The sequence below is a fragment of the Genypterus blacodes genome, unplaced genomic scaffold (assembly GCF_046128005.1).
Source record: "Genypterus blacodes isolate CSIRO-AG114 ecotype Tasmania unplaced genomic scaffold, CSIRO-AGI_Gbla_v1 ptg000052l_1, whole genome shotgun sequence".
Lineage (NCBI taxonomy): Eukaryota > Metazoa > Chordata > Actinopteri > Ophidiiformes > Ophidiidae > Genypterus > Genypterus blacodes.
Window position 1 is genome coordinate 5,528,591 of NW_027466864.1, and position 24,805 is coordinate 5,553,395.

Sequence of the window (24,805 nt, forward strand, 5' to 3'; positions counted from 1 at the left end):
ACTCAGATCTCTCCGCCGTCTTTGTCGAGTCCAATTAATCAAATAAAACGTTTCACAGCAGCTTAGGTAAACCAATAAATACGCCGCACGCCGCATACGAGACCGGAGAGACGAGACGAGACGCTGGAGAGACGTCTGTCAGGTCGTATCACCGTCAACAAGACACAAAGGTTCATCTGACCGGAGAAGGACACGCCCACCTGACCAGAGGAGGACACGCCCACCTGACCTGAAGAGGACACGCCCACCTGACCAGAGGAGGACACGCCCACCTGACCAGAGGAGGACACGCCCACCTGACCAGAGGAGGACACGCCCACCACACCTGCCTGTTGAGTCCTCTGGTACTGAGCCTTCTCGTCTGCTTGGCCTGATGACATCACTGTTATTTCTTGGCTGAAGCTGAAGACCAAATGTTAACTTGATAAATACTGAATTGATTTCTTACTTCTTGTTAGTTTCAAAAGAAAAGCTTTTGTTCATGATCGGCCCTGAAACATTTGGACTGAAACACAGACTTTAATGAGGAAGCTCTTTGTTGAGACACATTACATGGCTTTGATTTCCTTGAGAACGTTCCTGAAGGCCTCCACACACACCTCCCCGGCTGGATGCCTCATGGACGCCAGCCTCCAGGCCTCCTCCATCGTCTCCTCAGAAGCAGTCACACCCACGTTTCTGAAGATCTTTGTGATCTGTGAAAGCCAAACACAGTTTCCTCCACTCGCTGTTTCCCTTCTGTCTGACTCGATCACATGTTGGACAGTGTGTGTGTGTTGCTCTTACCTCCTCCTGGCTGCGAGGACAGAAGAAGTGTTCCTGGTGAACCCCCCAGCGGGCGTTAACCGAGGGCTGCAGGAGGTCGGCTGCTGTGGCCCCGTCGCCGTAGTTGACCCTGTCGCTGACCCTCCTGATGCGAGGGGCCGGCAGGTCGGAGCGCACGGAGGGGATCCCACAGGCGCGGCGGCCTGCGGGGGCAAAGGTCACACATGTAAAACTTTATTTGTGCTTCTGTTGAAACGAACTGAAGGCTGCTAGACCGTGAAGACTGAAAACAAAAATGAACACGCGGCATTAAACGCATCATGCGTGAATGTTAGTGCCATGCTCCACTCTTCTTCTTCTTCTTCTCCTTCTCCTTCTCCTTCACTCACCCCAGTGAACTAACTGATGTAGTTTAAATGGAATCAAATGTGCTTAAACCACTTTTGATTCATTTGTGTCTGGAACATCTCGAGCACTTTCCTAATGAACAGTGTGTGTTAGTGCTGCAGTGCAGAGTGAGTCTGTACATGAATCACACTCAGGTGCGTTTGGCTCCATCTATCGCCCTCTACTGGCCAACTGCTAAACAACTCCACACTCCACCAGCTCCAGTATGAGGAGGTGAGTGACGACCATCTCTGCAGGAAAAGGTCGACTAGCTTTGATTATTCAAACAATTATCACCATTGATTATGTCTCTTGTGTTGTTGTCAAGACATTGACAGATTGAATTTCAGCGTCGATCTCCTCGCTTACTAGTTGTCAGATCACCAGCGACGACCCCAATGAGCGAGGAGGAGGAGATGAAGGAGTCTGACGCTCTCCCAGGTTGTCTCAGGGTCTTGGGAGTCTTCAGCCAGCTCCCGGGCTCGATGGGCTCCAGGTCCTCGGGCTCCATCAGGGTCTGGGATGTGGTGGGAGGTTCAGCTGGGGCGGACGGGGGCGTCTGCTGCGTGCGGGCCGGAGCGGTGGCGGTCCTGAGCTCTGAGGGAGACAACCGGAACAAGAGAGACGTCATGGAAACCGATGGACAATTTCTTTCTTTCTTTTTCTTACTATCTTTCCCTAAATGTGATATTATCCTGTTTTTATTTCTTCCTGTTGTGTGTACAGGCAGAGCGTTGCTTGTCAGACAGACGCCTACGAGCTCCTCGCCATCCGAGCTCTTCAGCAACTCTCAAACCCTCAGAACAACAGAGCGCTCGTCCCTTTGAGTCCAAAAAAAAATCAAACATCAGCCTGCATTCACCGCTGATGTGCTAAGATTGTCCTGTGTTTTTTGCAGTGAAAGATTAAATTCACGCTTCATTCATCATCACTCTGAAAGTGGTTAGAAATCATTTCACGCTGGCTAGAAAGCAATCAGACTTCCTCCGGCAGGAAACATCACCTGGACTTTGTTTAATCAGTTTAATTGAATTTTTCATTTGCTGTTTACCTGTCAGGCAGAAATCTCTGTTTTGATGCTGGCAGTGAAAAGGATGGCGTTAAATTATTCATTCAGTGAGAAGGGAGACAAAGTACCAATCAACGTGATGGGGGGGGGGAAAAAATCACTCAGTATTTTGTTGCTTTCACAAACTTGGGACACAAACAAAATCTATCAAAATGTCACCAAACATCAGAATCCCACAGCTTTGCTTCACAGTTTTCAGCAGCCAGTGAAACATTCTGGCTTCTCAGGCCTAAAGAGCGTCTCTGCTCACCAAAACTAATCAATCAATCAAAGCAATCAGGCAGAAATCGATCCACTGATATCTGTGAAGAAACGAAGCAAAGCTGAACCAATAACATTCCGGCACTGACCGCCTGTGACGATGCCTTGCTCCCGCCTGCTGAGGGGCATCTTGTCCTTCCAGTTGAGGAAATTGGCAAATTCCAGGAAGTTGATGAATCCGTCTTTATCTGCGTCGCAGCAGCTCATGAGCTCATCCAGGACCGAGCCGCTCAGGTCCAGCTGGAACTGACGGCAGACGTCCCTCAGGTCGTCTTTGTCGATCATCCCTGTGCCCTTCTGCACACCCAGGGGAACACACACACACGTGCCAACACACACAGGAAGACGGCGTGGTTATTAGTGAGCTGTAGCACGAGGGTGAGTGTGTCTAACGGGCCTGCAGAGCGAACGTGTACCTTGTTGTAATGTCTGAAGGCCTGCAGCAGGGAGGGGAAGTTGTGGAAGTTGACCTTCTTCAGGTAGTGCCTGGCCGCACTGACCAGGCCGCTCTGCCGGTCTGGGCCTCTGGTGTACCGGCCCGGCTCGGCTGAGTGGATTATGTCTCCAGCACCTGGGGAGGAAGGAGGGGAGACAGGATGAGCTGGAGGAAAAGGCTCCAGGGGGATTCTTTTAACGTTTCTATATATAAACGCTACCGAATTCATCTTGAGGCACTGTCGCTCCAAAGCTGTGACCTGGAGGAAGCTTCAAAGCGTTTCCTGTCCGAGAAAGACGACTTTAAAAAGCAAAAGAAGTCAAGTTAGTGAAACGTAGCGAGCGGTGGGAGCAGAGACACACGGTTTGGAGGAACTGAGACTTACAGGTTTGTCACGTTGCCGATCTGAGCCTGCAGCTTCTCTCTGGCGTTGCTGCTTCTCCTCCACGCCGCCTTCGCACCGTAACTCCTATAGGACACGATAATATGAGCAGAAAATCAAATATGTGTTTATAATCTGACCTCAGACAAACGGACAGACGTATAAGACAAGAGAGAAAGAATCCTACAACATATGGTCTCATTATTTACAATTCACAACAGTTTGTAATGTATTTGTAATATAAACTAGATATTTCTTCCTATATCTGTGTATTTAACATTGAATGAAATGCCTTTGGAGTGTGAGTTGTGTTGTTTTTAGTGGAGCAGTGAGCCGACTCCTTTGTTAGTGCGGCCAAATTACATTTTCTCTTGCTCCTGAATGATGAACCTGGCATAAACAGGTTTGTAATTACGTGGACGTGGCGGTCAGGTGTACTTAAACTGTGCAGAGCGGACAGCAGCAGCAGCCTGGAGCGGGTGTAACAGGCTGCAGCTGCATCTAATTGTTAATTAAGTCTCTAACTCCACTTATGTCTCCTGACGCTGAGTGGCCTGTTATGTTATTTGAGCAATTTAGCAACATTGAGTACTTTTTGTTAAAGTTGATGAGGGTTTATAAAAGACGGCTGCTGGGAGAATCAAACCCCTCTCCCACCCTGTGTGTGTGTGTGTGTGTGTGTGTGTGTGTGTGTGTGTGTGTGTGTGTGTGTGTGTGCGCGTGCCCGTCCACTCACCCGCTCGTCTCATCCAGCCAGTTCAGCGTTTTGGCAGCGCTGCGCCCGTCGTTGAAATGTGGCGTGGCGACCCCGAACTTGTTGTCTTTGCAGTAGCTGCTCCATTCGTACTTCCTGTTGATTCGCTCCCCTAGGGTTCAGTACAAATGTTTTAGATAATCGTGAAGCCATTGCAAATGTTTCCGATGAATAAACATCGATCGCTCTCACCAACAAAGTAAGAGCTGTGGCTGCGGACGTAATCCTGGTGCCTCTGCTGAGCCTCCTCCTCCAGCTCCTCCGCTGTTCTTGGAGGGTTGATGAGCTCACGCGCGCCCAGATCTGCACACAGAGGAGCGACTGAACAGGGCCATCGCTATCACACAGTCATCCCTAGTCTTTTGCAGTGTGTTTCATGGTATGACTTGTCTGGAACCATTTTCTGTTTGTGGTATTATTTGTTTTCTACATTGCATCGTTCCATATCATTTTCCTCACCTTTAGCTGTTTTCACGCCAAATGTGGTTTGGTGGTTAATACAGGTTGGAAGTTGCAGCGAGGCCCTGTGGCTGCGGGCGTACACACACTCACTGTGCTCCTGCAACTTTTGCTGGAACACGCTGTGTGTGGGCGGGTTGATCAAGCTTCCCGCCTGTCCAGATGAAGATAAAGCAGCAACGTTAAAGGCCGAGAGTCGGCTTGCGCCATAAAGTAATCACACAGCATATAAGCAAGTCACTGAATAAACTGCAGATAAAAAAGGGGAAATCTGCTTTTGACACAACAGCGATGTCCCGTAAATGACACTGACGGTGGCCTTTCTGGACTTCTGCTCATGATGAAGAGGAAGTACAGCATTCTCTTGTTCTATAGCTGCCTTGCATGAAATTGGCACAAACGATGTAGTGGTATTCTTCTGAGAGGGAATTAAGCTACCTAACTGGAGGAAAATAAGAAACATCTGCTGATTTAATGCACTAATGCCAAAATAATTTTAAAAACGCTGCTTTCTAATTAATGTTTTTGTTTTGAGAACAAAGTCGTGGAGTCTTTTTGTAGTTTACATTTCCTGTCCCTCCAGCTGGGAGCTCCATCCTCCATCACACTAATGAGGAAATCAGCAGCCCACTTTGATCCAAACCTTATGGAAAAAAGTGAATTTTAAGGAAAATAAAAGTCACAGAATCGCTGGTTTCTCAACACAGAGGTCAAAGGTCAGCATGAATCTCCTGATGACCCTGTGATGCTCATCTCTCCATGCATGGTACTCACAGGGAGGGAGGATTTGGTGCTGATGCCGTGAACGAGCCTGCTGGCAACATTTGGATCGTTTGCCTTCCCTCTGTGCACTCGAGCTGCTCCGGGCTCTGGCTGGCTGCTGTGGAGGAATCTCTTCACCGTCACAGGAGTGTGAGGCTGAGAGGTGAACACGTTAACACACCTGCTTCTCTGTTCACTGAGTCACACCACATTTGCAAGTACAGTTACACAAAGCAGCCATGAGATAACACGCAAGATGGAAAGTGGCACCAGGTGTTCCTAATAAAATGGGGTTCCTAGTGCCATATAAAGGAGGAACACCTTTTGCCATTTTATTAGGAACACCTAGTCCCACTTTATTAGGAACATGAATGACAGAAGAGTGCTTTGTCGTGACTGAAGTTTGATTGAAGCAACTTTTTTTAAAATTCATTTGTATTATTTAGACACAAAACCTGATTTTGATGTAAAATTTCCAAGTAATTAAAAACAAAATCTGAGATATTAAAGTGATTCCAAAATTGAATTCCAGAATCAGACATGTTAAAAAAATATTTTAAAAATAATAAAAAATATTCTACAGTCATTACAATTCGTTCATTAAATGATGTTGAATTTCACACACACACACACACACACACACACACACACACACACTGAACTTACTCTGGGCTCCTCTTGTAAGCAGGTCTTAGCTCTGTCCCCTGTTGGTATCAGTTTCCCTGCCTGATGTAAAAAAAGAGAGCTAATGAGCTAATAAACCTTTTAAACTAAGAATGAAGTATTTTTTAAATCAATGAACTGTTGTGTTTACTTACACTGGGTATGTGAGGGAACGTGTCCGTGCCTCTCCTGCGGCGAGTCCAAGTCATTCTGAAGCTGAGCCGCTAAGGGAGCCAACTAAACTCATTACATTTATTACTTAAAAAGACTTATTTAGGCTCGTTTAGCTGCCTAGTTAAACCAAATTAAGCCGCGCTGAGCTAAACTGCACACCGAGTTGATTACCTGTTTGTGTTGCGTTGCCAGGCAACAACGGGCCATATAAATGACAGGGAGTATTCCAAGGGGACGTGAAGGCAACGAAAGTGATATTTGTTTTAGAATGTAATTACTTACGTCATTCTAATTACATTTTAAAACATTGAACATTACTTTATTACAGACTTTTAATTGTACATTAGATTCGTATCGAGCGTCAGCAAAGCCTTTATTGTACCACAAACCTTTTCCTCATAAACGGCTACCAACTAACTAACTAACTAACTAACTAACTAACTAACTAACTAACTAACGAACTGTATGTTTGTGTCCGGCGGCAATAGCACCAATAAAGTTATGAGGCAGAAAAAGCAGCTGTCATCGTCTCCGTATGACGCTTAAAGGGAAGTGGAGGAAGAAGAGGAGACATCGCGAAGCTTTATGACAACTAACGGGAGTGAGTCGAGCTGATCCGCGACACAAACACACCCACCGCCAACACACCGAGGAGCCGCCGATACTTTACCGGAGAGATTCGGTCCACGTTGACTCGCTCCGCATCTCGGCTCGGTGAGTACCTGATTCTAAGCTAACTCGCTAACAAGTGGCTATCCGGAGGGCTCCTCCCGAGGCTAGCTCCGAAGCTAACCAGGCCGAATGTGAAGCTAGCGGTTAGATAGCTGACTCTATTTGGGGGGCAAACGTAAAGTATTGTACTTTAACAACTCTCCGATTTGTTTTCCTTCGCATGATCAGGTCATTGCTTATACTATACCGAACACATTTGACCCGCTTCAGGTAGAATCAGGTCCTGATTATTGGCACAGGTGTTAAAGTAATATTAGCAGCTACCGTTAGCTACCTAGCTGTCAGTAGCTGTACACACCCAAAACCGCATCATCTGTGTGCTGATAAACGTTATTCAAACCTCAAATCTACGGCGGAATAGGCTTAATTTATAAAAGCCCTCAAGTTTAAACTAAATGCTAAACTAAATGCGATTTGTTATGGACGTTAATTTAGCTTCTCTCCGCTGGCTTGGCACCGGCTCATCACCTAGCTAAGGCTAGCACTAGCCAGCTTGCAAATTCGAGCCAGTGAACAACAACAACAACAACATATAATAGCTTATTTGTGGTGAAGTGTGTGTCGCAACACGATTTAAACGGACTTGGCCGTCAGTATGTCGGGACTGGCGCGTTGTGTTTACGTGCCTGGTGAGACTGCGTGGATAATGATTGTTTTGCGCGATTAGAAACGTAAATTAGGGAGCAGCAGAGGGAAAGTGTGTGTAGCCGAACCCTGAGAAACATTCCCACACACACATGCCCAGAGCGATGTCACACCATCCCTTTTGTGAGTGTGCGTGTGAGTCACAGATTTGCTGTAACACGTTAACACTTGTTTACATGGCGGTCAACTGTCACAGCTGCTGACAGGCGGTGGGTTATGTGATGAATGCTGCCTGTTTGCTCTCTGATTTGTTGTGAACTTCAGTTTGACTCACCTGGAGCTGAACAGGTTGGTTAACGTGTCACGTCACTACTTTCTTCACGTCAGTCCTTACCTGTGACTGTTATTTGTCTCAGACTAAATCTGATCCTCCAGTGGAGCTCTGGCTTCATCTCCGTCTCTTCTTCTCTGCCAGACAAAGGTCTCCTTGTTCCTCTTTGTGTAACTACAACCCACTGGGAAACCGATCTGACCCCTTAGAATAGGATGTGAGGCGTTCTTGCTGTTTATGACGGTGTGACGTTCTTGTATGTGACTTTGATGTGGGCGATATGTGTGTGTGTGTTGCGATGGAGACCTTCCAAGGGTCAGTGCTGGTGTTTGTTGCAGTACAGAACTGTTCTCTTAAAGAATAGATTAAAAGAAATCAATCAAAGTCTCTTGACCCGACAAATATTGACGTGTGTTTGAATCGATGGAGACGCAGCCTGATTCTGTGGACAACAGAATAACAACGTTCACCATGCCGAGACCTCCAGTGAGTCACGTTACCTTGTCCGGTGTTCTAATCTAACCAACGCTGGCTCTGACATTTGTGAGTGTTGATTTGCTGCCAGCGCTGCTATGATTAGGTCGTTCCGGTTCCTCTTTATTTACTTAGCGACAAGTGTAATCGGCGTAGGTCCCTGCATGACAAGAGAAGTAAAGAGGTTTCAAACACAGCAGTCCAGTGTTTGTGCGTTCATAAGATGCTGCAGCCCAAAGTGACGTCTTCATATCAACAGTTGACAGTTTGGCTGTTTATCAATGAATCATTAGACAGGTTCAGCACTAATATGCAGCATAATAAACACGTTTAGCTCTGGATCCAGCCCTGGTTACAATAACTACAAGATTGACCTGCTTTGCTTTCCCGCCTCAGTCTGTTTGGTGTGTAAACATGGGTTGGAAGACTTCCCATGTTGCCCCTGAGGTGGCTCACAGTGTGACGTCGGAATCGAGTTAATGAACCCCGAAACCGACTCTTCCTACTTTGTGCAGATTGTTGGGACTGTCAGCCAGCGTGACGTCTCTTATCATCAACCGTCCCGTCTTCAGCTCGGAGCTTCTGTTTGCACCAGGATATTGTTGCTGTTGGCTTTGGCTCTGTGTGTGCTTGGACAGAATGTGCTTGAGGGCTCTCATGATGCCGGAGGCAAACACAAAGTTTATGTTTTGTCATATAGGTGAAATATATGATGAGTCAGTTAATGAATTTTACAAAGTTACCTGCTGTTATCCACTTATAAATCATCTGTGCCCCCTTGATCCTTTTCCCTCAGTGACACTCTCTGTTCTTCTTCTCTCTGTCCTCTTCAGTTATTTAACAGCAGGTCGTCGCGGCGCAGCAGCATCCAGAGGCAGAGAGCGAAGGAGAGCGTGACATGGCAAGTAGAGGTGGAGCCACGCGACCCAATGGGCCCAACGCAGGCAACAAGATCTGCCAGTTCAAACTCGTGCTGCTGGGGGAGTCGGCTGTGGGGAAGTCGAGTCTTGTGCTGCGCTTCGTCAAGGGACAGTTTCACGAATTCCAAGAGAGCACAATCGGAGGTAGGAGACTTCCACAGCAGAACATGTGATGGATTGACTTTGATCACATACTGATGATACTTCAGATTGATTGATTGAATAGTTACACTGCATGTTGGAGTCACCAGGTTCACAGGGTGGATCCATACATTCCTCACTGTGGATTACAAAACCTGACCCATGTGACCCCTCAGTGTGTGTGTGTGTGTGTGTGTGTGTGTGTGTGTGTGTGTGTGTGGGGCAGTAAGCTGCTTCATGAGATGAGTTTTCATTTTCCTAATGGACAGTGGGAACACGTGTGTGTGTGATGGGAATACAGAGCTGTAGGAATAATTGGGTGAATTCCCAGACTTCACCCCTGCTAGTTCCCGGGAAGTCCAGCATGTTCTCATGTTGACCCCATCAGATCTGCTCTGGATCACCTGAGCGCTCTGGGCTCAATGGTAAACTTGTTTCTTAATGGAGCTCCCTCACTTTAATCCAATATGCCTCCTTTGCTTTGCCTCCCTTATCACTGCATTGATCTCTGGGAGCTCAGTGAATTACCACACACACACACACACACACACACACACACACAGGAACCCGAGGCCCGTTTCTCACCGGTTCTGCTTTCCCTCCCACCCTGCAGCCGCCTTCCTGACTCAGACGGTGTGTTTGGATGACACGACGGTGAAGTTTGAGATCTGGGACACGGCCGGTCAGGAGCGCTACCACAGCCTGGCACCCATGTACTACAGAGGGGCGCAGGCCGCCATCGTGGTCTACGACATTACAAACGAGGTGAGGCCGCGTACCGATCCAACACAACTCCAACATCCACACAGCAGCTAGAACACACGGTAGATAAAGTCATCATGTTAGTGACTGAGACCTCTGAGCTCAGGAATCTGTTCCTGCCAAGCAAACCTAACAGAAGTTCAATAAGCAAAGAACTGAAGGGTAGTGAGGCAGTAGCTCAGTGGGTAGTGCTTCCGCTTGGGAACCGGAGGGTCGCCGGTTCGAGCCCCTGCCGAGGTGCCCCTGAGCAAGGCACCGAACCCTCAATTGCTCCCCCCCTCTGCTAATGTAATGTAATGTAAGTCGCTTTGGATAAAAGCGTCTGCCAAATGATTGTAATGTAATGTAAAAAGGCGCTGTTTCTGAGGTTTCTACTCGACACAAAGTTAATACAACATGGTGACGGAGTCATTGTTCACCATCTTCTGAAACGAGGAAGAACAGAACAGACATGTCCTGTCAGATGTCAGATACTTCTAGCACGCACGCTCACACACACACACACACACACACAGCCATTTCATTGTTTTGTCATATTTCATGATGAGATTTCCTTTAATAAGACGACGCTCATCCAGGCATTGTGGGAAAGGGTCCTCATCTTTCCATCACGTGGGGTCTCATTGTTATTTTCACTAACTGACTCACCTCCTCCCCCCCTCCCTCCCTCCCCCCCCTCTCTCTGTTTGCCAGGAGTCATTTGTGCGGGCGAAGAACTGGGTCAAAGAGCTTCAGAGACAAGCCAGTCCAAATATTGTAATAGCTCTGGCCGGGAACAAAGCTGATCTGGCAAACAAGAGAGCGCTGGACTTTCAGGTACGTCTCTGTCTCTCTCTCTCTCTCTCTTGCTCTCACTCTCTCTGTCTCTCTCTCTCTCTCGTGCTTGCTTGGTCTCTCTCCCCCTCTCTGCCGCCGCCGTTAAAGAATGTGAGCTGAATCATGAAGAATAAATCCGGATTCCAAACTCCTTCTCTGCTCATTGCTCTTCACTTGTTTGTCACTGTGAGCCGATTGTTTATTAACAAGGCTTCCTTTCCCAGGATGCACAGTCGTACGCAGATGATAACAGCTTGCTTTTCATGGAAACCTCAGCAAAGACTTCTATGAACGTGAACGAGATATTCATGGCTATCGGTGAGTGATTCTGCCTTTACCTGACAGAAAGTTCAGTCGTCTCACCGCTAGAGGTCGCTACAGACCCTCCAGTCTTCTCTCACGGTTTGATCTGTGGCGTTAATGTGGCCCATCTCATCCCACTGCAGCAAAGAAGCTTCCCAAGAGCGAGCCTCAAGCAGCCGGAGCCAGCAGCGGGCGCCGGGGAGTGGACCTGACAGAGACGGCTCAGCCCGCCAGCCGCCCCTGCTGCAGTAACTAACCCCGCCCCTCCCTCCCTCCCTCCCTCTCTCCGTCCTCATCTCTTCCTGCTCTCCTGACCCTCCCACACACACACACCCCTCTCTCCTCCCCTCCCCCGATCAGCTGAACGACACATGGACACGGGGCTCCTCTGCTTCTCGGCGTCACACTCGCCCTTCATCCTCACTCCCCTGGAGTAGCTAAAGACTGTATAGCTGCATTTCTAATACCTTTTTTTTTGGTTATGTTCTTTTTTTAACTTTTTGTTTTTGTTTTTTTTTAAAGAAGTGTATATCAGTATAATGGATGCATGTATCACTACAAGGCCTAAAACACACATTTTTATCTGTTACTCATTTGGAAGACTTAACCTGAGAGAGACGAGCCACTTAAGAAACCTGCGAATGCGCGATCGAGTACGTTTGTGCGGTTTGCCGACGGGAAGCTTCCGAGCCTCCGTCGTCACGTCGCCGGATGGGAATGATGTCGCCCGTTGGGTTTTTAAAGGTTTTGGTCACAATCGGAAGAAACCCCCGGTTGAGTTTGTCGTGTAGGAATCGATGGGCTGATCATCCGTCATCCAAACCCCAGAGTCACTCCCTCCTCCTCTTCCTCTGACCCGGGAGGATCTTCATCCAAGGCTCCTCGTGGAAAAGTACAGGAAAATTAATTTGGGACTCTCATGAAAATTCCAGGAAGAGCGCATGGAAAACAAACGCATCTGCCCACACATTAGTCACTGTGATCTGAAGAATCATCCCTAATCCATGACTCCATAAGGCCGCGCCACGTTTCCCCCGTCACGCCACGTCTGTCTCTGTGCCGTCTGTCCAATACGACAGTCCTGGAGAGTGACGGGACCCCTGTTCATCCACACAGCCGTCTGTCAGGAACACGGAGCGCCGACGCCCCTCAGGCCAACGCCAGGACCTTCAGATATGTGGGCGTCGCTCTCGGACATCAAATCTGAGAGAGCAATACTGTGTGAAATTCCAAAACAAATCAATAATAGATGTTTCATTTAAAAAAAACAACAATTAGACTCTGAGTTCAGGCTGTTCGGCACCCAACTTCCTGCAAAGACTTCAACCTGTGATTCACAAAGCTCCAATCTGACAGGTTACCCATCGTCACCAGTGTGTGGAACATCTACTCGCTCTCATGTCGCGTCTTCCTCTTCCGTTCCAGCTTGCAGAGCTCGTAAGCTCACCGGGGAATTACCTAGAGATTCCGAACAATTGTACAGTTCAATAAACAGTAGGTCTGCTTTTTTGTTTCGTTTTTGTTCCCCTTCCCTCTGGACCGTGTCACTCTGGTCACATGTTAAGCAGTGGTGGTCTTCTTAGGTATGTGTAGTGTTATTAACAAAAAAAAACTCCTTCCCTGGTGTCTTGTTACTTTTTTTTTTTCCTCTCAAAACTGGTCCATTCATGTCTGAAAGGAACTTTTATTGCATTGCACAGTGTTGATCATGTTTTAATTAACGACTGCCCTTCGATTTTATATGATGGACTGTATTGGACTTGCTAACCTCCAGCTGTAAGCGGGTGGCATCATTAACCTAACCGGTGGTCTCTCTTACAGCTCAGTGAGTTTTAATGATGTAAAGCAGCATTACTAGTGATGGGCTGATCAGTTTTTGAGTGTCTGAATACAACTTAATAAATCCAAGAACTTATGTCTGTCTGTGTTTTTACTACTGAACGTGAGAAGAAGCTAAATGTGAAGTTTGTCCTCAGCGTCTCAACTGTCCAAACCGTAAGGAGCAGCAGCCCGCTGTCCAGAGTGGAGCTCAGGGTCAGAGCCTCGGGTCCAGACTGTGCTGGGTTCAATGCTGGATCATTTCCTCACTCTCTTCAGAGCGTGTTGTTGTGTAATTTCACCCTTCTAATGAGGAGGTGCCTTCATAAATGCCTAATGTAACTACAAGGGTAAACATCAAAGCAAAGACATCCAGTGATGATTTCCACTAGCTCGCTCTGTTTTCCACTGCTATTTTACAGATGAAAGACGTTCTGAGAAAACGACTTGTATGATGCAAGGGTTTGTTCGCTGTTACTCGCTCGCTTTGTGATCTCGGTTGGAAACGCTTACTGATTAGTCTGCATTTCTGTGAGGGCCTTTCTTGTCATCAAGGAGATTTGTGCGGGCTCTTTGAAGGCTCCGTGAATTCGCAATAAACCCAGTGAGAAGGTCTGCGTCAAAAAGACACACCAAGCCTTTAATTGTGGAAATAAGAAAACTAAATAAGCAACCTCCGATCCTTACATGTTTGAGTGAAGGGCAAAATACCCCACGTCACCAGTGAGTTGCCATGTGATGATGTCAGAAGTAGAAAAGTCCTGCTCGTCTTGATCTTGAGTCGTCTCCTCGCCCTGAAGGATTTCTGTCCTCAGATGTACACCAGGCGTACACTCGTGTGTGTCTGATCATATTAGGATCTATGACACTGATGCCTCAGGGTGAGCATATCGCCGTCATCACAGCAGAGCTCAGCGTTGCCAGCGAGCCTTCAAGCGAGCCTTCAAGCGACCGAGCGACGCTGTGATTCGCTCTGTCGTTTGCCGTTTGGGAGAGTTGCCAATAGATTTTTTCCCACAAAGATAAATTACAGGCCCGGCTGCGATTGCAATCTTTCCACTGGGAGAATCTAACCTCCAGTCCTCCCCGCTGTCAGTCACACAGACCAGCTCGGTGCAACCACTCCCAACCACCGTGGAGGCCTAATTTCACCCCGAGAATGCGGTTCAACTGGCGGAAGCAGACCCGGGCTCGGCCTTCTGAGTCTACGAGAAACACACCATGACACTGGACTGAAGGATCCTGTCTGACATCTGCCAAGCAACATCTGTTCCTGTTGAAGATATCAGGGCAGAGCTTTGACCCTGTGAAGGAGTCATTTCAGAGCTTGCTACTCTCGCAAATAAACAAACTGTTTCTTGTTTGCTTTTTATGCTTATAACTCACAGAAACACAGGAAACTCACAATTGTTGTAGTCACCTTCACCATGAGATTCCATGGGTTGAATCACAAAAATGAAAATACAAAAACCCACATGCTTTTCAATAAACAAACTTTACTTTTGTTGTACTTTTATATAAATGACTTTCCACAGGAGCCATATTTCTCCCTATAAACAATGCATTGTGTATGAGTCTGGATAGTTGGACAGACAGTAGACTCCATATTTTGGCAGTGTTATGGCTGAGAGAATGTTATAACTCCATCTCAAAGTTGAAATGACCTGCTGCTGTTGGCTGTTGTTGTTGTTGTTGTGCCTGTTCAGCTTCTTGTCTGATGATAAACACTCCTTAGCCTGCTGGGCTAGGTTGCTAACCTGGTTGCTAACTAGGCTGCTGTGGTGAAATGCACAACAGGCTCACCAGAGACCCCAATGTGCCTCCATAGAGTTTAGAGTTTAGAATCTTATCTTATCCTTGAACAGAATTCTTCTTATTAAAGGTACAAGTTTGATATCAGGCCCCAGCTGCTCAGGAGAGCCATGAATGTTTGACTCTACTGTCCATCAATTAGCTCACGCCAAAGCAGCATTTGGCTGGAACATCACATGCTAATAAACTATCTAAATGTTTTGAGAGCTTTCATATTTTAGTTACAAGCCTGTGAACATCCACTCTGTGGACGCTTCACATGTTAGAGCACTTAAGTCCGTCACTCCTGGAGGCCTGAGGCTGACAAGGGTGCAGGGTGATTATTTACTGCTGCTAGGTACGAAGCTGAGGTTTCTCTCCGCTCTGCTGTGCTTTGGCAGGGAGGCGGAGGAAAACAGAGTTTGCATTCAAAAACTGGATTTCTGATTTGAAATATGTGACGGCTCCACGTGGAGACATAAACTAACAGAAGCCACAGGGAGGGAAGACACACACACACACACACACACACACACACACACACACACACACACACACACACTGATGATGAATCTCTATGTGAAGAAATAAATCTGAATGGTGAGTGAGGGGGAGTAAGAAGAGCAATTCCTTGAGGACGAAGGTGAGAGACTGGTTGTTTCTGCAGCTTTCTTACTATGTTGTGCATTTCACCCTGTTTGCCATGAGGGGGCAGCAATGCACTGTATGTTTTTTTAGGAAATCTACTCAAACCCAAAGCTCATGCATGTTTCCTCTTCATCTCCAGTCACAGTGGGGTCCTCTGGGAAACAAAAGACCCCCACCCCACCCCCTCAGTGGCTGCATCAAACTCACAACAAATCAACAGTGGAGCTGCAGTGACGTCTCGTAGTTTTTCTCGGCTCTCAGTCGCCATGTTCTTGTTTTGTTTCTATCCACTTTTCACAAGTTGAGTTTAGTGGGTTTCAAACACGTGGGTGAGAAGTGCAGAGAAAAGTGAAGTGTGGAGGAGGAAATGTCAAAGTGTTCAAACTGAAACCAGAGTTTTCTCCTGGAAATGCACCGCACGTCAGAAAATCTGACCTGAGAGCGGAAACAACACAGCGACGCTGATGAAAGGAAACCAAAACTTTGAAAATAAGGAAATTTCAGTGAGGAAGAAGAACTTAGTTAAACGTGTCTACCAGAGGGAGATGACATCCACTCACCGAGCCTCCTCGTGTCCTCATTATGAGCCGTTTCATCTCGTTTCCCTCTATTTTATCTACCTGACACTGTTTCTCGCTTCACGTCTCCCAACAAAACACAGGCGATGCTCCTTGAAATAAGCAAAGCAAACGTCTCCGCTCCGCAGCATGAGACCTCGCTGACGTGTTGAAGCTTTATACACCTTGACTGACGGGCGACACACTCCATTCATTTTTGTGAAAATACTGTCAAAGATTCTTCCGATGCAGTTAATGGGAATACGAGCCGACGTCGGGATCCAAAGCCGTTTTCCCGCCTGTATTCAATATGCCAAGGCCAAACGCAAGGTCAGACCTCCTGAGAGTCGCGCCTGTTGCCTGCTGTGATCTCCATAGCCGCTGGCATGCGTCACCTGTCCCGGCTGTCATCGCTAACCCTGGGACGTCTCCACGGTGACAGCCTCATTACAGTGATAACTGTGCCGGCTGAATACATTTCCTGTTACGTTGCCGGTGGTGATATGATGTGCGACGTTCCTGTGATGACCGGGCGTCACACACTCTCTCCCCCTCTTTGCCTTTCTGGCTCCAAACTTCAGCGTCAGTGTGTGTGTGTGTGTGTGTGTGTTATTTCTTCCACGTATTCGACCTGCAGGCTGATAGGAGCCGGTTACCAAAGTGACAAACCAAAATGGCCCCTGCATATAAAGTGCTGCTGCGGTTTATCAGTGTGTGTTCTGTCTGGGGTCCAGTGTGTCGCAGCTCCAAGGCACTAAGGTAATCGATCCTAATGTGACAGATTCCAGAGCTCATCGACTAAAATGTTTCCTGTTTCTGGCCTTTTCCTCTTTCCACTGCTTATCCATCCAGCACTGCATATCTCCCACACACACACTCACACACACACCTGATTAACTACATCAGGTGTGTTCACTTAATTAGGAGTCGTTGCCCCTGAGAGCTGGATAAGCACACCTCATTTAACTAATCAAGCATGAGTGAGGGCGAGGAGCCAGAGGAGCAGCACGGGTGTGAAAGTTCTGATTGAAAAGTTTTGGTCTAAAGTGTGTTTATAAACATCGTTTCCAATCTAAGACTCACATGTATGCAGAGGTGGAAGCAGGTCGTGGTTATGGAGTCACACGTGAGTCTCAGTCTTGATAATGAGGTCATAATGTGGCTCTAGAACCTTCCAGATAGGCTGTCCACTTCGATGTAAACACATAGATGAGTATCAATCACTGCAGTAATTGCTTCAGGTTCGCAACTCAGCTCGAGTCGAGTGGAGTCAACAGATTACGCTCGTTGTTTCTCTCTTTCAAATCATTTCAATCTATTTGCAAATCAGCAGAAACCGTGCAGGGTCACTTTTACTGCATCATGATGTGTCAGCACTGCACACACACACTCACACACACACACACACACTCACACGGGACATTTAATGGACTCTTTTATCCAGCATACCTTTACAGAGCGATAAATGAACCTACATTATCAGCACCGCTGGCCTCAAGAGGGAATAAAACCCTGAACACTGAGAGCTTCGGCGCGGCTGAACCGACTGAAATCAGCTCCATAAGCCCGAGCAGGAGATGGAATCAGAGGCTCTCTGAGCTGCTGCTGCTCCTCCCTTCACTCTGCCGGGCTGTGGGAAGGTTACATTAACAGATTGGGATCTTCCACCACCTTGCACAGGGCCGGTGCCTCTCCCCCCCTCACTGTACTCGGCTCCTTTACAGACGCTTTTACCCCATATGGCCCAAATTAAACGCGTTAATGTGTTCTGCTGGAACGCTTATTTGGTTCCTGGAGGTGAAATGGAGCAGCGTAAGCGTCGGTATCATCACAGCGGCTGATATATGAGCCTGCCGTCATCGTGGAGCCGTTCCTTTCAGTACTTCCCCCCCGTCCTTGGAAATTTATAGCACCTTTCAAATGCGTTCACACATGAGCGCGGACTGCTCAGGGACGGATGGTCACACACACTCTGGGTGTGTTTATAGCTGCGGGTTATTCATCAGGGTCGAAGTGTCCGTCTCACCTGACTGACATCTGTTTGAGCCAATAATTAATGGCTCAATAATTGATGTGGCTGTCATACAGGCAAAGCGATATGTGAGTTTAGGTCAGTCGGCAGTGCATGTTAATGAGAGGTCACTTAACCACCTCTGCAGCAGTGTGTGTGTGTGTGTGTGTGTGTGTGTGTGTGTGTGTGTGTGTGTGTGTGTGTGCGTGCGTGTTTACGCCCGAGTCCTTAATATTTCAGTGTTTCTCTTCGACATTATCTATTCCCTCTGCTGTGTGTGTGTGTGTGTGTGTGTGCTCTCTGCAGCCTTCACATTGTTCATCTCTGAGCAATAAAGCCTCAAACTGCAGCTCAGGTTGGAATATTGACACACACACACACACACACTGAAAGTAATAAGCATGTGTGTGTACCTCTGAATGAAACGGAGCTGCTGGATATCAGAGCGTCGTGATCGACACTTTATTGACGAGCGTCTGAAGTTTCTTTATTCCATATTTTATATTATTGTGTTTTGCTGTTCATTCTTTGTTCTTTCACTGATTTTTTTGAGTCTGTTGAAATATTGAAGTTGTAAACACAGAACACCACCGGTCTTCACTCAGAGCTCCTGTTGGGCCAAATGTGAATATAGTAGAACTGTATCATTGTTTTGTTTGTGTGTGTGTGCGTGTGTGTGCGTGTGTGTGTGTGTGTGTGTGTGTGTGTGTGTTCTGTGTCCATGTTTTCTCTGTAAGTTGTTAGTTTTGTTGTTACCACATTGTTGCTTCTGTGTGTTTCCTCATTTCTGTTTAAAAGTAACAAACAATCGAGTGTTTGTAATGTGACACAGTGGTCACAAGTAAGAACGTGTCGCTAGAATGAAACAATGTTGGAACGGAATCCCACAAGTGACAAGTAGGTCACACACACACACACAAACACACACGCACACACAATGGTGTCGAGCAAAGAAACGATGACAAATGTGTCACTAAGCCACACAAACACACATGAAACAAATGAGAAATGTGGTGTCAAGAGATGGAACGAGAGCAGAGCCGCCGCGAAATCAATGCATCACAGAAACAAATGAGGAGAAATAATAAAATAAAACTAAATAAAACAACAAATGGACGAAAAAGGGGGTTTCACAGCGTCTCCATAGGTCTGGGTTGTGATTGATCCGTTTGGCACAAATGTCCAGATTGTCATATGGAATTAATTTGTAATCCTAAATAATGCAAAGTTGTCTTGCTTGTGATGTTTCTGTGGTTCTGTCTGCTGATTAGAGACGACCTGCTGATCACAAGCAGACATGCAGAGTTATTTTAAGATCAGGATTCGTGTTACTATCTGGTCATCATGAGAGAAAACAGAAGAGTAAGTAGTTCAGTTCAGATCAAAACACAAAGCTTCTGCGTGTTTGAATTATAAATTATTTCATGATTACAAGACGCAAATCTTGAAGAAATCACAAAGTAATTATCCATAATTACGTCAAAACAGAAGAACCGTTCCACCAAAGTGTCAAAGTGCTGCCAGCATACCTAGCTAGATACAAACTAGCATGACAGCTACAAACTAGCATTTCCTTGTTGTCATTGCCTGATATGAAGACACATCCGGTTTTCAAACTGTAAAGTGTCAAACCTCGGGCCTAAACTGCTTATTCCCGACACAACCCTGTGACTGGCCCTTAAATTAGCGCTGCATGAGCTAACTAGCATCTTTGACTCTGCTGCCATTGTTTACGCATCAGCACAGTTCCTAGGCTAGCAGAGAGAAGCAACTATTTTTCTCAGCAGAAGCATGTAATTAGTAATAAATTCATTTCAAATGAGCTGGAGAATAAAGATATATATACTGTCAGCAGGGAGTTAACCTCACTTAGGTTTACGTATTCAACAACATCACTCATCTTCACACACACAGCACCTTGCACGATGGGGTTACTGGCATCCATTTGTGCCTTTTTCAGGATTTTGTTAACCTCTATCTCCGAAACAAATTCTTGTCAGATATTTACCACTTAAAAGAAAAGATTGGCATCAAATAATTGGATATTTCCCCCAAAAAGTGTACTGAGGATTAAGATCTGTGGTGTAGATGTAGTATTTTAGTGTGTGTGTGTGTGTGTGTGTGTGTGTGTGTGTGTGGTTCACTGAGTCTCTTGAACAAGTTGTGAGTTTGTTTCTATCTCGTCAAATCTTTCATCACTGGAGTCTGGCAGCACTAAAACGTTAAACCCGCGTGCTCTCAGGTGTTTCTGCAGGCGGGGGGTCGTGTTTGGAGAGGAACGCTGCCCTCCAGCCAGGATTATTGTAAACCGTGGACGTCCGGCTGAAGTAAAAATGTCAGTGCTATAATGGACCGGAATGTTAATTGAGACTGTTATCATAATGTTTGAATTGGAGCTTTTACACGGCGGTGGAGGAGGGGGCGAGCCGCCCGGACCTGCCTGGCTCTGCCCGCAGCCTCAGGAGTGTTCTCGCTGAGTGCATGTCGAGTATCTGTTACAACATCCTGCGAGAGCGCGGCGGCCTTTAGGCGCTTTTCTTCTCTGCTGGCTGTAAATCACACATGAAAAACAAGTCGATATAACTAATGAAAAGCAATGAAGCTATCTCCGGTTACTGTGACACACAAACACTAAATGATGAATCTGACACCAGGAATTTGGCCAACACACACACACACACACACACACACACACAGAGACACACACTCGTCTCATCTGTGCTGAGCAGGTAGCCTGGACATAAATCTGACTCCTGGATGAGTCAGATGGACGGAGGGGAGAGCACATGTGGAGCACAATCATGGATCTGGAGTAAGCGCAGCTGAAATCATCTCTTAATTGATTCCATCAGTTCCATCCCAGCGGTGGAGGTTCTCAGAATTCCCCCGCTTCGCTTGCGCAAACGAAGCAATAAAACATGAGGAATAAACATCCTGAGGTCATAATGTTCCTTAAATAATAGTAGAATAAAGACAAATGTGCTTAAGTATGTAATATAGCAGACAGAATGTACAGAAAGCTCAACTCTGTCAGATTGAATAGTAAGAATGAAGTGAAGCAAAGACGAAGAGTAGAATAAGGAAGGGAACATAAAAGGAGGAAGAGAAGAGGAGTAGGACACCTAACAAGGAAACAGTGGAAGGGAAGAGAGCAGGAGAGGAAGAGGATGTTTCACCTCATGTGGTGGAAATCAGAGTCTGCAAAGTAACTACAGCTGGGAAAAACAGAAAAGTTCAATATTTCCATTTGAAATAATGAGATAAAAGCAGGAGACGTCTGCGTCCTCTGTTAACGTGACGTCGGGCTTGTAAATCCACTGCAGGCTTGTGTAAGTGTGTTAGTGTGTAAGTGTGTAAGTGTGTGTAAGTCCCATAAAAGTCAGCAGCGCTGAGTTTTGCTTTTAAACCATTAAACACTTTGACAGACTGTGAGTTATTAGGATTTTTAGAGATTTCTCCATGTTCACCATGTTCCACTTCTGCTCTCCTGAACAATCGGGCTCTGCTCCCATTGGTCTGGACGCTCAGGATCGATGGGTTTGTTCCACTGGATGCATTTCTCTCTGCTGTCCCTGTGAGTGTGTGTGTGTGTGTGTGTGTGTGTGTGTGTGTGTGTCTGTCCGTCTTTATCAGCCACCATCATGAGTTTCCCTCTGCTGCTGGGTCACCTGATCTCCACACCTGTTCCCCCTTTCCCTCATCATTAGCCTCCCTTCTACACGGAGCAGCCATCTTCGCCACATCGTCTTGTATCCGTGGATTCTTCAGTTGTGTCCTAAACGGGTCCTAAATTGTTAAACAGGCTCTTATATGTCGAGTTTGGAATAATTCACAACATGATATAGAATCCTTATGTTCCAGTCCTCGAGCCAGCAGATGATTTATAATTGCAAACTGCCTGGCGGGAGCGTCGGGAAGAAGCTCCCAACATACTGACTTATCTTTCATTGGCATTAGCACACAGAGTGTGTGTTCACACAGGTGCAGTGCAGGTGTATTGTTTACCTTTGGGTCACAGCTCCTGTTGATCTGCTGCCTGTTCCTGTCATCCTGTTTTGATTGATTATCAGTGTGTGTATCCAGAACATGGAGCCATGTTTGGACTGTGATGGACCTGAGCTTCACCTCACTGCTCCTCCTGCTGTTTGCCTGCCCGCCTCTGCTGAGCTCTGTTTAATTAAAGACGGACTCCTCATCCTCATTTTGTGAGTTTTGACAGCAATTCCTCTTCCCGGACCCCCGGCTTGACTAGTTTAGCGACACAATAGTCCCCATAATGAACGAGGAAAAGTCATTTCCCCTCACCAGCGATAACGGAATATATAATGAGGAATATCTCTGTATGTATAATGACTAGATGCCACTGTGCTGCTGCAGCCCTGAGTCCTGTCTGCAGGCTGCTTCAGCACCTTCACCTCCTTTAGGCTCAGGAAATATTACTTTTACATCTAAATACATTTGAACTCAAGGGTTGATCTTAATGTAAAGAACATCGCCTTCATCCTGGAGATGAAGACGTCTACTCAGAGTTGATACATTTTTAGGGTTGGAATGAATTTCCAGCCATATTTGAATGGAGACAGAAATACAACATTTTGTCAGTGTGATCCTCAGAGTCTTGTAGAGTAACTGTGTGAGTGTGTGAGTGTGTGAGCGCCGTGCCAAGGGTCGAGCTCTCACACATGCTCGGCTACATCCACTCCACTTCCACTCTGCAGAACCAAACCTTGGTGTGGAATGTGAGGTCTTTCCTGACATGTGTGTGTGTGTGTGTGTGTGTGTGTGTGTGTGTGTGTGTGTGCTTCCTGTGACCTTCTAGGCTGGATAATTTCAGTACATTAGCGTATTCCCCTGTGTGTGGCTCTGACCTTTGACCTCCTTCTGTAAACCCTTTATGCATGCGGCACAACGTCTTGTTTTCTAAAGCCGGCAGCAAACAAAACCTCAATTATGGCCGATTCCCATTACGTGCCAGCAGACTGGGTGCAGAAGAATCCTTTTCATATTTAGGAAGCTAACGAGCTTTGCGTTCCGCTGATACCGAGCGGCTCGTTATAATGTTGAAATGAAAGCAGGATTCTTTCTCCCCGTTAGTTGTCAGGGGTCTTTTAGCAGTAAATAAGCTGTAATTATGAGGCTCCTTTGATACTTTATACGCCACCGCCTGCACCTCTCTCCGTTTGCGTCTTCATTTATTTTTTGGATACCATTCAAACTCTTAACCCTCACATTATTATGGGATTAATTATGCGTTAGTAAATTAATAAACGCGTCTCACTTAAATCCAAATATTTCCTATTAACGTGTTCATTAAAAATCCGGTTATAATTTCATTGCCTGAACAAATTAATATGACCAATATTCATATAATGGAGGTGTGTATCAGACATATACACACAGTATTTTACTGTAAACAAACATTAAGCGTTTTACAATTTGTTGTTAATCTGTCAATATGAGAAACAGATCCCATCCTTGTTTCCTGTTTGTTTACACTCAGATCTTGAGTATATTTTGTAATAATATTGACCGGTGACCATTACACCAAGTGCATGCTGGGATGGACTCCAGCACTTAATGACCTCAGTGAAAAAGCACCGACTTGCTTCAAATATTGTTTCCATTTCCAGGTATCTATTATTTACAGACTATTGATTCTTAAATTGTTTTGTAAAAATCGATGACTGACAAACGGCTTCCTCAGCGCTGTGCTTCATCTCCACTCTACCTGCTTGCATGTTCCTGAGCCGCCCTGGGATTCTCCCCTCCTCAGGTTTCAGTTGTTGGTAGACGTCTGTCTTCTGCTGCCCGCCCGAACACAGAGTTTGTCTTTCGCCGAGCAGACGGAGGCGTAATCTGCATTCCAGTCTTTCGCTCAGTTGGACATCCAGCTGTTTGGGCAGTTTTCTCTCCTGACGCCAAAGGAGTCAGGCAGTGTTTTTTCTGCTGATAGCTCCCCAGAACAGCAGATAGAGGAGAGGAGCTCCGCGTCCCACTTACAGATGTTTCTGATCATCATTCCAGGGAGAATAAATGGAAGAGAAACGACGGCCAGAGCTTCATCTCACAGAGCAGCTGAACGTATTGGTTTTGGAGACGCAGCAGAGGCTTCGGTGGAAAGAAGCTCCCCCATCTGGCTGGACTGCCAACTTTCATGCATCAGGGAGTTTGTCTGGAGTCTTTTTTTGGGGGAGCAGCAATCTAGGGATGGATGAATAAGCTTATGGGTTCATGGAAAAGTTCAGACTGAACAACTGAGTTTAATATGCACCTTATGAGTTATGGTGATGTGCCGAATTGAGGTCGCTCCAAAATGTCAGAGCTGCATCGCTGAGAGCGGCTGTTGTCAGTGATGTTATTTCCTGCATGGAAGGAAGCCACCTGGGCTTTAGCATGTCACACATCAGAGACTCATAGATGTATTTATGACGTGTGTCTGAACATACACTGGACGTGTGCGTCAATGTCCGTAAATTTGCCTCTGTGATGTTTGTCTGCCACGTCGACGCCTTTAGTAAACCTGAATGTTCTAACTGAACTTTAGGAAACATATTTCTTTTATATTTTACAATGGCTGTTGTAAGCTCATACCTGCTGGTGAAGCGAGCGTCACTCAGAATGAGGACAGAGAGACGGTATCTGTGAAACATTTTGTCACTTGTAATCTCCTCAGGTGTATTTTGGCTTGTTTGAACCTAATGAGGAGTTGGAATGTCAGAGCAATTCTGTCCTAACTTCCTGTTGTGATTTTCTGAGCCCCGCCCTCAGACGTTTCTAACCAATGAGGAGACCGAGGGTTCTTCC

At 46.4% G+C, this 24,805-nt stretch overlaps 2 protein-coding genes across 3 annotated transcripts; one reads left to right on the forward strand and one right to left on the reverse strand.

Moving 5' to 3' along the window:
* Positions 1–499: 499 nt before the first annotated feature.
* On the reverse strand, positions 500–8,065 carry efhb (EF-hand domain family, member B). Of its 2 annotated transcripts, none has more exons than XM_076150394.1 (14): positions 7,824–8,065; positions 6,094–6,162; positions 5,942–6,001; positions 5,288–5,431; positions 4,514–4,667; positions 4,247–4,357; positions 4,037–4,166; positions 3,304–3,387; positions 3,139–3,218; positions 2,899–3,053; positions 2,572–2,779; positions 1,522–1,749; positions 787–968; positions 500–695 (listed from the first exon to the last, which is right to left on the reverse strand). In XM_076150394.1, exons 2-14 carry the CDS (start codon positions 6,145–6,147, stop codon positions 549–551), a joined length of 1,737 nt encoding a protein of 578 aa, XP_076006509.1. In that variant the 5' UTR covers positions 6,148–6,162; positions 7,824–8,065; the 3' UTR covers positions 500–548. The 2 variants fall into 2 exon arrangements, with proteins under 2 accessions (XP_076006509.1, XP_076006510.1); XM_076150395.1 differs by having other exon boundaries at positions 7,764–8,065.
* On the forward strand, positions 6,640–13,091 carry rab5ab (RAB5A, member RAS oncogene family, b). The gene is made up of 6 exons (XM_076150396.1): positions 6,640–6,826; positions 9,068–9,298; positions 9,909–10,060; positions 10,751–10,873; positions 11,098–11,191; positions 11,320–13,091. The coding sequence occupies exons 2-6, from the start codon at positions 9,133–9,135 to the stop codon at positions 11,430–11,432; spliced, it is 648 nt and encodes a 215-aa protein (XP_076006511.1). The 5' UTR covers positions 6,640–6,826; positions 9,068–9,132; the 3' UTR covers positions 11,433–13,091.
* The last annotated feature ends 11,714 nt before the right edge of the window (positions 13,092–24,805 follow it).